Here is a 16,296-nt window from a genome sequence, read left to right as displayed (position 1 = left end):
AAAAGTTTGTAAATGGAGGCAAAATATGTCCAGTTATGTTTATAGCCACGTGGTATTTATCCCAAATTGCTATAAATCGAGGTATACATCTGAAGTATGGTGTTCAATTAGCATTTTGGGGCGTTACATTTTAAAACTCTGGCAGGGATCATTTTGAAAGATTTCATGCAAGACTTTCATGCAAGATGGCCAGAACTTATTGTGCTCTCGCACTTGTTTATTCTCAAGGCCCTTGTCAGATTGATGCAGGTTTTCCTGTCTTTACACCAATTTGAGACACAGGGGTAACCTCCCCAGTATCCCTATAAACACCCCCCCCCCCCCTTAGATATCTTTAAAAAATTCCTGAGATTCTGGGAACTCAATGAACAACACAAAAGAAATCGGGGGGGGGGGGTGCCTCTCCATAGCATTCCCTGCTTCAAATGTCTGTCTTTGGGGGGAAAAGTACATAATTTTGTTCCCGAGTTGGCTGGGGAGATAATCCGATTTTCAAATTGAGGATGAAGGTGTGATGTACCCACAACACACACATCTTTTTACAAACCTTTCTTAAAACAGTAAACAGATCAATATGACTAACAGGGACGCTTTTGTATTTGTTTCTCATATTATTGAAGATAGAGCTTTATTGTCGCATAAATGACAAAATTCCTTCTTGTTCACAACAGTTAAAATGTAGAAAAAAAATGTACACTTTGCATGATTTTACAGAAATAGAGATGATTCCAATTGAATTTTTGTTGAAAACCAAACCAAACCAAACCAAACAAAATCTACAATAAATAAAATATACTACAAATAACTATCTTCAGTTGTCACATTTCTTTGCCGACAAAACCACTCTTACAAATAACTTGAAAATGATGCATAATAATGACAGCGCCTCTAACATAAAAACACATGTTTTGAAGAGAAAAAACCTGCCAGTATACGCAAACACAGTATTCTGTGAACTGATTGTCTATATACAATTTAAAACCATATGTAACTCATAAATGGAAAAAGTAAATGAGATTTAACACGCAAAACGAAAGTATGTATTCTCACGTTTTTTTAACCAAAAACCAAAAACCAAAACAAAAGGCAACGAAAACCAAAATAGGACATGCAAAAATTAGGTGCAGTATCATTACAGTGTACACACCTCATGAGTTTAAAGTACCTTTTTTCTATTTTACACCTCAATTCTACAATGTACATACACATTCCATATATATTTTAAATGTTTTTCACTTTGGTAATACAATTTTTTATATGCATAAAAAAGTCCATGAAAAAAAAAAACCTGTCACCAACACTTGACCAGAGCATTTTCCTTTGTCTATGTGTGTGATCCCAAAGTACCGGTAGCAGTTAAAACAAAACCTCAATGCTCTTATAATTATTGGTGTGATGTCACGCTTTTTTACCCCGCATAAAATCGTGTCAGGCACAGATGATGGACTAAGCAGAACGGTACACACAACAAAAGGCTGGATAGCTCTTTGCACAGCGCTGGTACAGTAATAGTCTGGTTCCGAGACCAACCTAATCAGACTATAGATTTCTCTCGAATGACATCACTGCCTGCAGATTACCACGCGCATCAGCATTTTTGGAGTTGAATTTTCGTGTTACGCATTGGCTGCGCCATATTTCAAAGAAATTTCAAGCAACATGCGGGCGTGTTTAGAACATTTTAGCACACTGCGAGTACACGCATCTGATGGCGTTGAATACGCGGTTGTAATGTTCCTACAAAGATGGCTTTCTAATGAGAGTGGTCTATTCTGACAAGTCTTAGGTCAGGTATTAACTGTCACACTAGGAACCATTAAAAATGGTACGCAAACGGACGCATATGCAGCTCGGAAAAAAAGTCCCTTGTTGAATCACCATTTCACGTGGCTTCGGGTATGTATTTAAAAACTGTTTTTCTCCCGGAAGTATCCGAGCTATTGCAAACATATCAGTCAACTTCCGACATTTTTTGCCATGTTTATTTTAGCCATAGCAGCTACATGTACCTGACCTAAGATTTGTCAGAAATAGTCAGAATTTGTTTGGGCTAGGAACCAGACTAGTATGTCAGGTTTGGGCTAACTCAAATTCCTTTGGAGCATTTTTAGTATCTTTTGTTGATTTTATACACATGGAATTTCAGTATCCACCAGACACACTTTCAAAATCTAGTTTTGAATCATGCGAACAAGATTCTACCAACTAAAGCAAACTTTTTTTACCCAACAACTGGAAGTTAAACTTTAAAACTAATTCCTATACAAATGATAGAAACAGTAACTGTGCAAAAAATGTCCAACATGAAATCTTTTTAAAAAATAACCGTCCAATATCCAAATTTCTCTTTTTTTCTACAATATTACAAAATAAAACTTGCGAGTTTCTTACAACCACTAAAGCAGAAGTGTTGTCTCTGTTTTTTTTATAATTTGATTTAAATACTATACATAAAATGTCTTAAAGAAAGTCTAAGATGTGCTGCGAATCTCAGTTGAAGTTGGACTCGTGTGATTGTTGATTGCCATCTGCAGATATTGAAAGAGTTCGAAGACTGATTTTTTTTCCAAAAGTAAAAATCCCCTTGTCATTGAGGTTGAGGACTTGAAGAGAATGGACCCTTCCTGTCTGTCAATCAGAGTGCCCATTGACCAATTAAATCTAGACTTTTGGACAGGTGACCACGGTGGGAGGGGCTTATTGGAATTTTCCATTCTCTCTCATTCTAAAGCCAGGGCGTGTTTTCGCGACCAGAAACATGTCTCGGCTTTGGTCATTGGTTGAGCGTTTTCGTGACTTCGTTTGGCCGGAGTGACGTCACTGTTCCGACCAAAACCAAGGGTCGGTTACGGAGTGCATTTCAAGATGGCGGAAAGATAAATGCACGACATGTAACAAAACAGTGTTGGAGGAAATAAGCTTGTAATGCCTTATTTTTACTTACATCGTAAGTTTGTACATTTTAAGTGGCCTGTAATAAAATGTCTATACAACTTACAAGCCCACAAAGTATTATCCCGAATTTCGCCGGGACTGGCCACAAACACCTAAAAATTATCGATGTTGTCCAAATGTCCGCCATGTTTGTTTACAACTTTTTGACACTGTTTTTTTTTGGTTCAGCGTTTTTGTGCACATGTGTAAACATGTTTCTGGTTATCCATTTGGCGTCACACACATGTTTCTGGTCGCGGTCGCGAAAACACGCCCCAGCTTGTCAAAATATGCAAATTGCAATCACACATAGACAACATTCTCAGCCAATCACGACTCGGCATTGGGTCTGGTCAGGTCACCTTGGGAGGGCGTTGGCCTCTTCCGGCTGCGGTGATTGATGGCTGTCCCCGCCCACTGATGGGTCCTTCTTCTGCATGTCCAAAGCTGTTGTTAATCAGATCAAGGTGAATACAATTAAAACGGATGTAACTTCCTTGAATGCACCAGAACAGACATCATTGGGCAAGGCTTGTAATGGTAGAGTAGATCGTTTGCAGCTATCCAAAAAGCAACCTAAAAATTATTGTTGAAAAGCTTACTTGGTTTTAAAAAGATTGTCATGGAACAACACTGTGAAAATTACTCTTTCTAGCATGCTGTCAATTTGCGGAAAACAATAAAAGAAGGTCATTTCGTTGGCGTGTGCCCCCCCCCCTATAGCTATGCCGTTGTTGTCAAGTCTGTGTCATGATGGTGGAGTCCGACTCTCTTCCCGATGTAACTTGAGTCAAGTCCAGGTCATGATAGTTGCGTCTGAGTCCGAGTCTTTTGCTAATGTGACTTCAGTCAAGTCCGAGTGGCCAAAACTGTGACTCGTAATCGAGACAGACTCTGAGTCAAAGTCCTGGACTTGAGCCAGTACATGAGCTCGTCATACTTAAAGAAATACGCCAAGGTAGCAGCCACACACTCATGGGCTTCGCCAGGATTTTTTCCAGGGGGGGGGGGCAAAGCAAATTTTTCCCCAAAATTTCTTAACCTTTTCATTATATTCTCAATTTATCATTTTTCCCGTGCGTGAGCAGGGAAGCATTGCCCTACCACCCCCTCCCCCCCCCCATCAAATAAACAGCAACATGGCTTCACACCTCTTTTTCCTTCATTTTTTCCTCTTTTTTTTTTTTTTCCGGGGGGGGGGGGCACGTGCCCCCCCTTGCCCCTCCCCCCCCCCCCCCCCCCCCAGCGACGCCCAGCCACACACTCGAGACATTGTTACGGGGAGGCCATACCTGCAAAAAGGTTACCACCAGTCTGGCGCTGCTGGATGGTGACGGGGCAGTCGTTGTGGGCTAGGAGGAGCTGCTTCAAGGACGCCACCTCATCTCTCAGCTTGGTGACTTCATTCTGGGGGCAACAATATTCAAACGGGGAAGGGGTGGGGAGGGATTCAGTTAATTACAGCAATGTCAATGAAAACCAGGTCCACAAGGAAAGCTGGACGTTTGCAATTCACCTTCAAGATTTGCAATGTGAATTCGTCAATTTAGAGTAATGCCTTGTTCGTACCTCACGTGAATGAGAATGTTTTGGCATTTTAGGAGCCTCTTTACAATTCACTGGCAAGGGACGCCACTCCCTTTCAGCCTTCCAGTTTGACACAAGACCACTGAGCACCACAAAAGCATCACAATGGTGCCTTGAAAATGCAACAAGTATGGAGTACACATGCATAATAAGAAAGTTTAGTAAAACTGGAATGCCAACTGAAAGACTGTCATAGCTAAATATTATGCATCATCACGCACAGGTTGTGCAGGATTCCAGGACTTTTCCGGACTTTTTTTCTTGGAATATCAACCTTCCATGTCTCCTTGTAAAAAACAAATTTCCATGACTTTTCCAAGACTTTCCATGAAAGCTTTAAATTCCAGGATTTTTCCATGACCGTGGAAACCCTGAATTACCATTTAGTCAAATTATGATTTTCGTTTCATTTTTTAGTCGCTGTATGCATTTTTTTCACATCAAATACCAAGTCCCATATTCCGTTTATAATCTTGCGGAATGCTTACCATCAATACGCTGTTTGTGCTCTTGTATTCATCGGCTTTCTGCTCCAAGTTATTGACCCACATTTTGCGTTTGTTCCGGCATCGCGTCGCCGCAGCGCGGTTGCGCTCCAGAAACTTCTCTCTCTTTTCATCCTCGGACATGTCTGAATTCCGCCGCCTTCTTCTGAAAAGTGGAGGAAAAAAAGGCACAAAAGTTGGTTCACACCGTAGCATATTGGACATCATTAGACATACGCAGCAAAACTTGCCAGGGTCAAAATGTGCTTACGTTTTGTGAATATTTGCCATGACAACACAGATATGCATTTGCGTTTACTTTCGTGCCGGTTATGAATATGTCTTGACGGTGTTTCTGCTGTTTTGTTTTTTAGAGTTTTTAAATCAATCTTAGCTTGCTCCCGACAGATTAAATGTCAGTCCAGAATTAAATTGCTGTGTTAGACAAGGTTGCGCTCGACAACATAAAATTCATACAACATAATCATGTTGTATATTACTTTGACCAACACTCAACTAGATCTTACAAAAGTTCTTTGCACTACAGCTTTCTCTGCTTGCTAGTTCAATGAAAAGACTGAAGCAAATGGCAGCATAGATTTCAGATATCTACAAATTACATTAACATTATTTCTTTAAACTTGTGTCTCCCATGCTCATTTAACAAATTCAATATTTTGTTCTTTTAATAAATTGTCAACCCGTATATTTTATTCCAACCCCCCAAAAATCCTGTTATTTTGTCCTTTTTGGACGTCTGCAACCCTTTGAAAAAAAAGTTGGGTTTTTTTTAGCACAAACAGATCCGCCTTACAAGCAGACTGGCTCCTGGTTTTGTACATTATCGATACTGATTGTGGGATGGGAACCAGCCTATTGTGCGAGAACGGTATTATTGGCAAGCAGTTGTTCTAAATTTGTAGAGTAATAATTCCATAACTTGACAGCCAAGTTTTTTTTTATGGTTTCTTATTCAAAGGTGAACAACTTCTGTATTGTTTTTAAAATTGCAACTTAGAAAAGAATTTATCTTTTGTGATAAAACTTGAAAACAGCTCGGGAATGCAACTTTAATTACAACGACGAACCACAGAAATAGGACAAGAGACCTAATCTCACACCATATAATGTATGAGGACAGGCATTGTTTACTTTGCATCTTGATGATACTGATTTCCCCTAGGTGTCATGTGCAATGCATGTGGATTGCCACGTGAATATCTAAATGAGTTGACCTCTCCATCAGAGGTCATATAGTCATCAGAGGTCATATGGCACAATTAGGGGAAGTGTGGTCTAGGGGTTAGGGTTCGTGACTCATGATCAGAGGGTCAGGGGTTCAAATCCAGCTGCTGGCCATACGTTGTGTCCTTGGGCAAGCCGCTTCACCCCCACTTGCCTCTCTCCACCCAGGAGTATAAATGGGTACCGGCATTAGCTGGGAAGTAACCTGCGATTGACTGGCATCCCATCCAGGGGGAGTAGAAATATTCTCAGTCGTTTCATGCCACTGCAACCGGAGAAAAACGCCGGCCTGATGGGTCATGCTCGGGACAGACTTTACTTTACTGACCTCTGCATCAGAGGTCATATGGACAACTGGTCCATCTCGGACTCTATATATCCGAGTGAGGAAATGTAGAGGCCGTGCTCAGACTACTTGGGAACCAGGGCCCAATTTCATGGCGCTGCTCGGCAGAATATATTGCCTAGCAAATATATGAGTTATGCGGAATATTGCTGGGAACCAGTCATGTGCAATATCAATTGCATGACATTTCAGCTGGTAACCCGTGTTTGGTCTTAGCCACTCAAAGAAATCAGCCCCCCCCCCCCCCCCCCCCCCCCCCCCCCCCCCCCCCCCCCCCCCCGACTGTCAACTCACTTGATTTGGCTCTCGGGCGAGGATAGGTCTTGAGCAACCTCGGCCAAGTTTGGGTTGGACAGGCCCTGTTGCCTGGTAACCACGTCCACCGCTTGGGTCATGACCCCCATGTTGCCCTGTGATTGGTTGGCCAGTAAGTTGTTCTTCAGTTTCTGTTCGCAAGAGAAGGAAACATTGACAATGGATGTTATTTTTTTTCATTTCACTTCACAATTATGAGGGGAAGACATTTCATTCATTTAAAAAACACAACTTATTGATCCAGATCATACACACAACTACTTCCATGGATTTTGCAGCAGAGAACTCCACAATTCCTTTCAAACAATAACACAATGCTTGATCCAATGATTTCAAGTCTTTACACATTTTTTTTTTTAACAAAATGGATCATTTTTGAATCACCACGTACTTCTTTCACATCAGTCACCATTGTTGTGAAGGAAGTATATGAACGGCGTAATATACGATAGTTTTTGACGTGAAAATGTTGTTGAAATGCATTTTCGGTAAGACAAGATGGGCAATTTGTACGTATTTTTCACTATTGTTTTTTTATTTGCACTGTAAAGCAGCGGCAGTGCCCCACGGCTGGATTTATTCTGGCATGGGACTAGGGCCTACAAAGGACCTCTATTACAGGTGTTATTATCCATCTAGACTATTAACAGGCAAACTTCCGCAGCAACTTGTTCTGACGTTCTAATTGGCTGCTGAACCCAAACCAATGTTCGGATAGAAATTGCCGTGACTTTTTTCCTTGGAATATCAACTTTCCATGACTCCTTCTAAAGTAACAAATTTCCATGACTTTCCATGATAGTTTTAAAAGTTTTCCAGGGTTTTTCCATGTCATAGGCTGACTACTCTCTCATGGATTTTAACTTTTTTTAAGGAGAGGGTGGTTTACCTGTTTAACGGATTTGGAATCCAGCGGTACAGTCTGCATCGCCCCCGTGACGACCACCGAGACCTGGGGTACTGCTGAGATGGCCACTGGGATGGGCGCCTGGGGGTTGGCCACAGAAGGAGGCACCATGGGGATGGTCTGGCCGGTGGGCAGGCGCAGGAGGATCGGGCCTGAGATGGGGATGGTGTTCCGGTCCAGTTGAATCGTCTGATGGATCGGGACCCTGCATTGGTGATAACATTAGGATAACTTCAGAGGGTGAAGCTAAACACAGACAATAGCAGGCTTCCTTCGTCGAGGTCAACCCAAAGTCCCAGTTTTTAGGTAGGGTAGATCATTTGTCATTTGTACATTTTTTTTCGTTTTGAAGCAACAAAAGTGCTCCAAATCTAAAGACGGGTGCTCAACAACTAACCTGATGAAGTTTTAGCACTGTGAATGGTGTATATTCCGAGAAAACAATATTCTAGGATCTCGGTTACAATTCAAAAGTTGCCGAGTCATGGTTTGAATTGCGCCCGAAATCAGCGTCCGGGACACATTCTCATTCAGCCGATTGCAGCTACGCGCGCGTGTGCCTCGTGTCAACGCTTGCGCGCACCCATTCACGGATTTGCCAAATTACAAACCAACTACTAATGGACATTTCCCAAAATGCATCACTTGACGCATCTTTGAAAATGACCTTTTATTGTTTTCTTCAAAAATGACAGCATGCCAGAAAGAATAATTTCACAGGGAGTTTAGTGTCATTACTTTCTTTTAACCTAGTAAGCTTTTCAACACTAATTTCATCAGTTACTTTTTGGATAGCTGCAAATGATCTCCTCTACCTATAAGACATCATTTGTAGTCAGTGACTCAGACAGTAAAGTCAACTTTCCATATGCACCTTTTTTGGGTCCGTTACGCACACGTTGCATGTGCACTGCGTTCATGGGTTTCATGCACACAGTCCAGTGTTCCCAGCACTTTATGAAAACAAAATTCCCGGAGTTTTCCTTGATATTTCCCCGAGAAATTTCCAAAAATTCCACAAGAAATATTTTCACTTTTGACGAGGTTGCTGGTAAGTCCAGAGGTGGTGCAACACAGCCAATAATTATTGTCAGGAGGGGTGTGTGATATTCACACTGCATACAAAGTAAAAAGCCACCATAGCCAGTCAGCCATTGGACACAACTTGAACGCATGACACAAGATGCACATACGCCAAACTGGTGAAAATCTCTCCATTCTGGGTCACTGTCAAATTCAAGGACTTTCCCCTGATTTTTGATGTTTTTTTTTTCTTCAAAAATCCCTGAGTTTTCACTGACTGGAAAAATGGAAACTCATTTTCAAGGTTTTGCCTGATTTCTGTTGGAAACCCAGCAGTCTTATACCCCTTACCTGTTCTGAACCATTGGAGCCATTGTCTGGACAACCGTGGCTTGAGCTTGTTGGAAGACCGGCAACACTTCTTGAGCAGCCGTGGGAGAGATGGTGGACACCTCAACCACCTGGCTCGCCCCCGGCAAGTCTTCGATGCCCAGGGATTCCTCCGACTGCTGCCGCTGTCGCTGGTGGGTTTCCTCTCCCATAGTCAACGACACGGCTTGCTGAGAGGAAGGATCCTCCAGTGACTGCTCGTTGTCACTGCTGTCTATCTCCACGACCCGATCGCTGATGTCCAGAGGGGTGTCCTCAGCTGTGCCTTTGGCGGAAGTTTCAGCGGCATCCGCAGGCTGGAATGTAATGCACAGATAAAAATTTACTTTAAGGCCAAAAAAAAAATAAGTCGGTCTCTGGTCAGCGCGCGCGTCGATTTTAATCATGCGCATCAATCTTTTTTTTTTCCAAAATGTTCCGCGGTAGCTCCAACAGCGCCCTCTATTTCCGCACCTCCTCAATTTTTTTTACCAAAGAGCACCAAGGAATGGGAAATTGCACCAAGGCAAATGATCGAAAGCACCAAGGCAAATTATGGAGGACACCAATGTACATGAGGACACCAAAAAAGCAAAATAGTACCCCACCTTGTCTGTACAATCCAAGCTTGAAGAAGAAAAAAAAAAAAGCAAAAAAAAAAAAAAAAAGGCCACGTGGCCGCGTCAATTCCGGAACTTTGGTCTGACCAGAGACCGAATATTTAGTCTGCTGCTACACTCCAAAACATACAGTAGAATGCCATGGTCCAGTGCTTACAGTGTTTGACTCATGTATGATGGTGCGAGGGTTTGAACCCTGCCAGGAACATGGTGTTTGTGCCCTTGGGCAAGACACTTAATTACAATTGCCTCTCTCAACTCAGCCGAATGTGCGCTGATATCGGCCGCTGCGTGGTCTCATGGCCTGATGAACGGGGGAATAATCGTTAAGCGTTTTAAGATTGTTGATACGATGCAAGCGCTATATAAGCATTACAATTTACTTTATGTATTTATAGTATTTAGAGTAAAGAATTACGACCGTTACAATCTGAAATCAAAGATTAAACAGCAACTCTTACTCTAAAGGTGCTGGCTCTGCGGAACAGAGCATCAAAGGGATTCGGGTGTTCGTTGAAGAGACCCTCTTCTACGCAATTCTTCAGAAAACGCGTCGGGGTCGGTGTCTGGTCCGCTGTGAATCAATAAGTGAAAAGCACTGATTATTAATACGTGATGAAAGGTTTGCTCTACAAATAAGAATATACATGTACTGGTCAGAATAAAATAGGTGGAACTCCCCCGTCAGACACGGAAACACTCAAGCCTTACCAATAACTGGTGTGTCCAAGGACTTCAGGTCTCGCAGGCCCAGCGACATCTCATGTTTCCTCCTGTGCACTTCCAAGTGATCTTCATTCACAAAGCGCTGCAACCGAACATGAGAATTAACTTTGTAAATTGAAATTTGGAATTCAGACACAGGACAAAATTATCAAAAACTTCTTTTGCCGAAGTCACAATACACAATCCTCGGTCTATTGAAACGTGGGTTTGAAATGGAAGTTGAATTAATTTAATACAATGATTAAATTGTTTTTCCTAACACCAACATTTCTTGTCTCATGTGTGATTATTTTGAGTTTGTACCATTTAACTGGTGGGCGTGGCCTCCATAAGGGGTCCCTGTTACACTAAATAATAAATAAACAACCACCAAAAATATTCAAAGAATACGTACCTGGTTACATCCTATTTCCGTACAGGCAAACGGCTTGCCACTGTCTCCCATGATGCTTTGCTATCGGGGAACTTGCGCTCAACTCACTTTTCAAAAATAACTTCCTGTCGGGATACAAAAAGGCAAAAACAAACTGAGAATGCCATTTAAACAAACAAGCGCTTGAGACATAGTGAGCATTGTCGTAGGTGAGGTATTTGTGGTGGATCATAAGAACTTGTGATGGATCATAAGTACTTGTGATGAATCATAAGTACTTGTGATGGATCAGAAGTACTTGTGATGGATCAGAAGTACTTGTGATGGATCAGCAGTACCTGCAATGGATCAGAAGTACTTGTGATGGATCAGAAGTACTTGTGATGGATCAGAAGTACTTGTGATGGATCAGAAGTACTTGTGATGGATCAGAAGTACTTGTGATGGATCAGAAGTACTTGTGATGGATCAGAAATACTTGTGATGGATCAGAAGTACTTGTGATGGATTGTAAGTACTTGTGATGGATCATAAGTACTTGTGATGGATTGTAAGTACTTGTGATGGATCATAAGTACTTGTGGCGGATCATAAGTACTTGTGATGGATCACAAGTACTTGTAATGGATCACAAGTACTTGTGATGGATCAGAAATACTTGTGATGGATCAGAAGTACTTGTGATGTATTGTAAGTACTTGTGATGGATCATAAGTACTTGTGATGGATCATAAGTACTTGTGATTGATCATAAGTACTTGTGATGGATCAGAAGTACTTGTGATGGATCATAAGTCCCAGTCCCAAGTCAACTTCCAACCTATTCAAATGAACTGAGACAAAGGCATTTTCCTTTGTATCCCCATTACTTGTGACAGAGCTTGTGATTTACTTGTGACTGACTTGTGATGTACTTGTGGTACAATTACAAGCATCTCGGCTACAACAATGCTACTGCCAGTGGACATAGTGTTCATATGCAGCTGAAACTACCTTTCAAAACCGAACAGAGCCACAACAGTGCTTGATGCCATTGGTTCAAAGTCAAGCATCTCATTCTAATGGCAAAAAGTCTACTGCATACATATCGCAAGTATTTTTGCAGAACCCATGAGGGTGACATCATGCTTTATCAATAACAGATATTATCTATCAAATCAATATGTGATTTATTGATTGATGGGTGATTCACCCACTCCAGTGACCAGGTCATGAACAATCCGCTTGTAAGTCTGACTTTTGATCAGGTTAGTCATTTTGTTTCCCAGATACCTGTTTATTTTAGGTCCCTAGATACTACACAAACTGGCACATACAACTTTTTAGTGTCTATATTTTGTCTCCTGACAACCCTCCCCTCCCCCCAGAAAAAAATTGGAAATATTTTTTTACTCAGTTGCTGAATTTGTGTTAAACATTTCGATCAACATAAGCAAATTAAAGCCCACATATGGCCTCAAAAGTCCCTTTTAGGGTAGGGACTAAAGCCATGAAAATTACGATTTTGTTTTATTATTGTTATTTTATCTCATGGGCAGTGGATGTTTTGCCACTTTGAGAACCCATGTCAGTAGTTTTGTCACGCCCCAACTATCGCATCGGTCCCAACTATAGTTGGGCCTGTCCCAACTGTTGTTCCACAGTTGGGCTGGCCCAACTATAGTTGGGCCTGTCCCAACTATAGTTGGGACGGTCCCAACTGTAAGTTCCATTGTTGGGCTGGCCCATCTATAGTTGGGCCACTCCGATCTTTTTATTTTGCGGTGTCCCAACTATAGTTTACATTGATGTACAACCATAAAACGTTCCCTACAGCTCTGATACACGTCTGACTTTACTGGGGACCACTGAAATTAGCTATTGATGATGGGGCGAATCTATAGTTGGGCCACCCCAATCTTTTTATTTTGCGGTCCCAACTATAGTGTACATTGTTGTACGATTATAAAACATTCCCTACAACTCTAATACACATCTGACTTTACTGGGGACCAATGAAATTATCTATGGGTGGGGACCATCTGTAGTTGGGCCACCGCAATATTTTTATTTGGCAGTCCCAACTATAGTTTACATTGATGTACGACTATAAAACATTCTCTACAGCTCTGCTTACATGTCCGACTTGGGACCTTTGACATTAGCTATGGGTGGGGCCCATCTATAGTTGGCCGGCCATGGCAATCTTTGAATTTTGCAAAATGTTGCTGGATAATAAAACCCAGCAGCTGGACAACTCATCCAACTAGGCAGTACCACGTGACCGGCCAGCCTTGCGGCATGCATGCACGACGAATACACGGTGCCAGCGCCGCGGAACATTTAATCCAACAAGATCTATCAAGCATGAAGCATCCGGCGCAACTCCAGTCCTAACTATAGTTGGGCCGACCCAACTGCCGCACTATAGTTGGGACAGTCCCAACTATAGTTGGGACCGATGCGATAGTTGGGGCGTGACAGTTTCGGTGGAATCACCGCAAGACATTTATGTTCTCGGACTCTTCTTTTCCGTTGAATTAAAACTATCCTTACTATAAATTTGGAGAAGAAAAATAGTAGATGAAAAATGGGCATTGGTGGATTCGAACCAGGGATCTTTCAATCCATGCCTAATCTCACTATCCTCTAGACTACTGTGGCAGCTCGACGACAGCAATTACGTTAAATGCTTTAAATAATGAATGAATCTGCTGAATCCAACAGGATCCAACTACATTTATAGCATACAACCTGTTGGAGCCTGTTGGATTGAGCAGTAAATCCCTTGTACAAATGTACATGTACATATTCAGAGTCGGATTCTGTTGCGTACTGATTTAGTTGGATCCAGCAGGCAACTAAAAATTAGGCAGTTGGATTCTGTTGGATTGAGCAGGAAGTAACTGTTGGAGTCTGTTGGATTTTAACAGAATAGTCGCGAGGAATGGGTTAGGGTTGTACTATCACCCTCACGTATTACTAGTTGACGAAGCAATATCATGACATCATTTTCGTTTCTACATTTGTTTAAACATAACTTCCCCATCAAAACGCTAATCACAGCGCACTACTGACGGTAGACCCGTAAACGTGGCTACATAGCCACACTCTGTTCATATCTCTGGACTTTCAAACAATTTTACAGTGCAAATTTCTACGTTCGAATGGGCTCCATTTCCCCACAAATTTCTTTGAAATGACAGATCCTATGCCACTGGAAGTTCTTGGATTAACTCTTATGTAAGTCCTGAACATCCAGTAGCCTACTCTTTAAATTTCGAGATTGTAAGGGGAAGGTTCCAACCGGGATTTCAAACACGTCGAAAGTCCAGAGAATACGAACGAATCACGTTCACGGGTCTACACTGACGGCAATATAGCATTGGGAGGTATATTGTCGGTGACTGCAAAATATCCACTGTCTAATATAAAAATGCTACCACTCCTACAGTTGGCTATATTATTAACATTAGTTTGCATTATTTTCAACCGACATCTTAAACATTGTTAAATAAATTAAATACACATTTTAAATCTATCGGTAGGGTTAAAGGAAAGAATGTTGCATCCTAACGCCACTTTTTTGCATAATCTCATTTCTCAACTGCAATGAAGTTCATTCATTGCAGAAAATTTCCAATTTTGTTATAAAATACTTTGAAAATGCATTCGACTCCATAGACTTGGTACACAACCAAAGAAGTGGCATCAGGATACTACCTTCTTTCCCTTTTAAATTTTACACCATCATATTCATAAGGAAAGATTTCCATACACAATACCTGGCTATCACTAATTTTTCCCTGCAGTGACCTATCGGCCATCAGAAAGTTATAATATGTCATAATAAGTCAAATTTAGCAAGGAACATAATCATTTACTGAGAAAACACTTAGAAATTGTCAGACCAGCCTGTATAGGGTTTGTGCACAGGGTGGCAAGTGATGATGATGTTTTGTAGGTATGGAAATCTTTCCAGTTAATCATCCATGGAAATTTCGAAATTCATGTCAATATTAAAATGGCTGTCTTTTAATTTTATTATGAATATGATTCTAATGCCAATGCGGGAAGTTAAGTCAGGATTTACATACGATACCGCTGGTTCCGATCTTAAGTCAGACAAGTGTTAATTTTCAACGGATTGTGTGCGAAGGCAATCTACATGATGAGGATTTCAAATGGAAGTGTTTCAACACGGATATGCCGTAGCGTATGAAAAGGAATAAACATAACCACTTTCATCAAAAATCATTCCCCGCCCCGCGAACGGCCAACCCGAAGTCAATTTCTACACACCCTTGCCCGTGATCCCTTTCCTTAATCGTTGTACGACTCATTAAAAGAAGAATTTCAGGGTGTCTCTTGGCCTTACCGATCTTGAAATCTTGCAGTTCTCCCTCCCTTCCTGGTCGATCAACCACGTTTGTTGTAGATGACGCGACTCGTTATTCTTGTACCATTACGTAGTGCGCACGAGCGATATGCAGACGAAGAAAAATTCCCGATGACGTCATTGTCAGGCTGCAGGACGTCGGTGTGGTTCCTAGGCGTGTACCGTATCTAAAATAGTCACTTGTAAAGGCAAGGTGGGTAACTGACTATTTTCGTGGAATGTTGGGGTCACGTGGGGTATCCACCCCCTCAGTGATCGGTAATTGATTAGTTAATAAAATCGATTGATTGATTTCCAATTTCTTCTTTTAGTTTATGCTTTTATGCGTAAATTTGTCAGTTTGGAAAATGTGGTGCCATTGAATCGAAGTGTAGCCAGTTTTTGACTTAATGGTTATACGATTCATGGGCAATCAACAACATAAAAAAAAGGTGTATTTTAGCGGCGCAGCAGCAGGCGCGGCCCGGAAGCAGAATTGGATTATAATTGATCCAAGAACGGAAAAGCAAGCAGCTTGTCTCAATTAACTTACTAGAAAACAAAAACAAGTTAGCAGACCTTTAATTAACTCGATTCATGAAACATTTCCAAATAGTAGCCTAGCGACCGGGGGATATTTGGGGTCTGATCCTGGCCGAACGGACGAACCCCCCCCCCCCCCAACCGGTCAGACACACGCGAAAAATAAATAATTTTTAATCAAATATAATAATGACGCGGTCCGCCTGTCCTCAATAATCGGATATAAATATCTAAGGTGCCGAGACCCCCTCCCCCGGTAAAAAATCCTGGATCCGCCCCTGAACGCACCCGTTACCTCAAAAAAGCCTGCATAATAATAGTGTTCACTGTTGCGTAACTCTAAGTACATTTAGCTCAAGATGTTTAATTTCCCGTCGTCAAATACCAACGGTACCTTAGCTTAATCGGTAAGCTCTGCGGCTGGTACTGTCCGTGAGTTCCAGGTTGGCGTCTTCGTACAGGTTCA

General features: G+C 41.7%; 1 protein-coding gene across 2 annotated transcripts; it reads right to left on the bottom strand.

Annotated features, from left to right (window-relative positions):
- Positions 1-598: 598 nt before the first annotated feature.
- LOC119720484 (cyclic AMP-dependent transcription factor ATF-2-like) lies at positions 599-15,451 on the bottom strand. 2 transcript variants are annotated; one of them, XM_038190163.1, is made up of 10 exons: positions 15,288-15,451; positions 10,952-11,055; positions 10,543-10,639; positions 10,293-10,405; positions 9,194-9,528; positions 7,802-8,024; positions 6,892-7,043; positions 5,010-5,172; positions 4,227-4,341; positions 599-3,381 (listed from the first exon to the last, which is right to left on the bottom strand). In XM_038190163.1, exons 2-10 carry the CDS (start codon positions 11,000-11,002, stop codon positions 3,293-3,295), a joined length of 1,338 nt encoding a protein of 445 aa, XP_038046091.1. In that variant the 5' UTR covers positions 11,003-11,055; positions 15,288-15,451; the 3' UTR covers positions 599-3,292. The 2 variants fall into 2 exon arrangements, with proteins under 2 accessions (XP_038046091.1, XP_038046092.1); XM_038190164.1 differs by having other exon boundaries at positions 15,212-15,295.
- Between the last annotated feature and the right edge of the window lie 845 nt (positions 15,452-16,296).

This window comes from Patiria miniata, unplaced genomic scaffold (assembly GCF_015706575.1).
Source record: "Patiria miniata isolate m_02_andy unplaced genomic scaffold, ASM1570657v1 HiC_scaffold_9, whole genome shotgun sequence".
NCBI classification, from domain to species: domain Eukaryota; kingdom Metazoa; phylum Echinodermata; class Asteroidea; order Valvatida; family Asterinidae; genus Patiria; species Patiria miniata.
Note: the sequence above shows the minus strand (reverse complement) of the source record. Positions and strands in the feature narration are given on the sequence as shown.

What these genes read in the sequence shown, in the direction of transcription:
- LOC119720484 (XM_038190163.1), bottom strand. Translation starts at nt 11,002, where the DNA reads ATGGGAGACAGTGGCAAGCCGTTTGCCTGTACGGAAATAGGATGTAAC. An exon ending in GCAGAGCCAGCACCTTTAGA is followed by an intron (nt 9,529 to 10,292) that starts GTAAGAGTTGCT and finishes ATTACATTCCAG; the next exon opens with CCTGCGGATGCCGCTGAAAC. An exon ending in GCTCCAATGGTTCAGAACAG is followed by an intron (nt 8,025 to 9,193) that starts GTAAGGGGTATA and finishes TCACCAATGCAG; the next exon opens with GGTCCCGATCCATCAGACGA.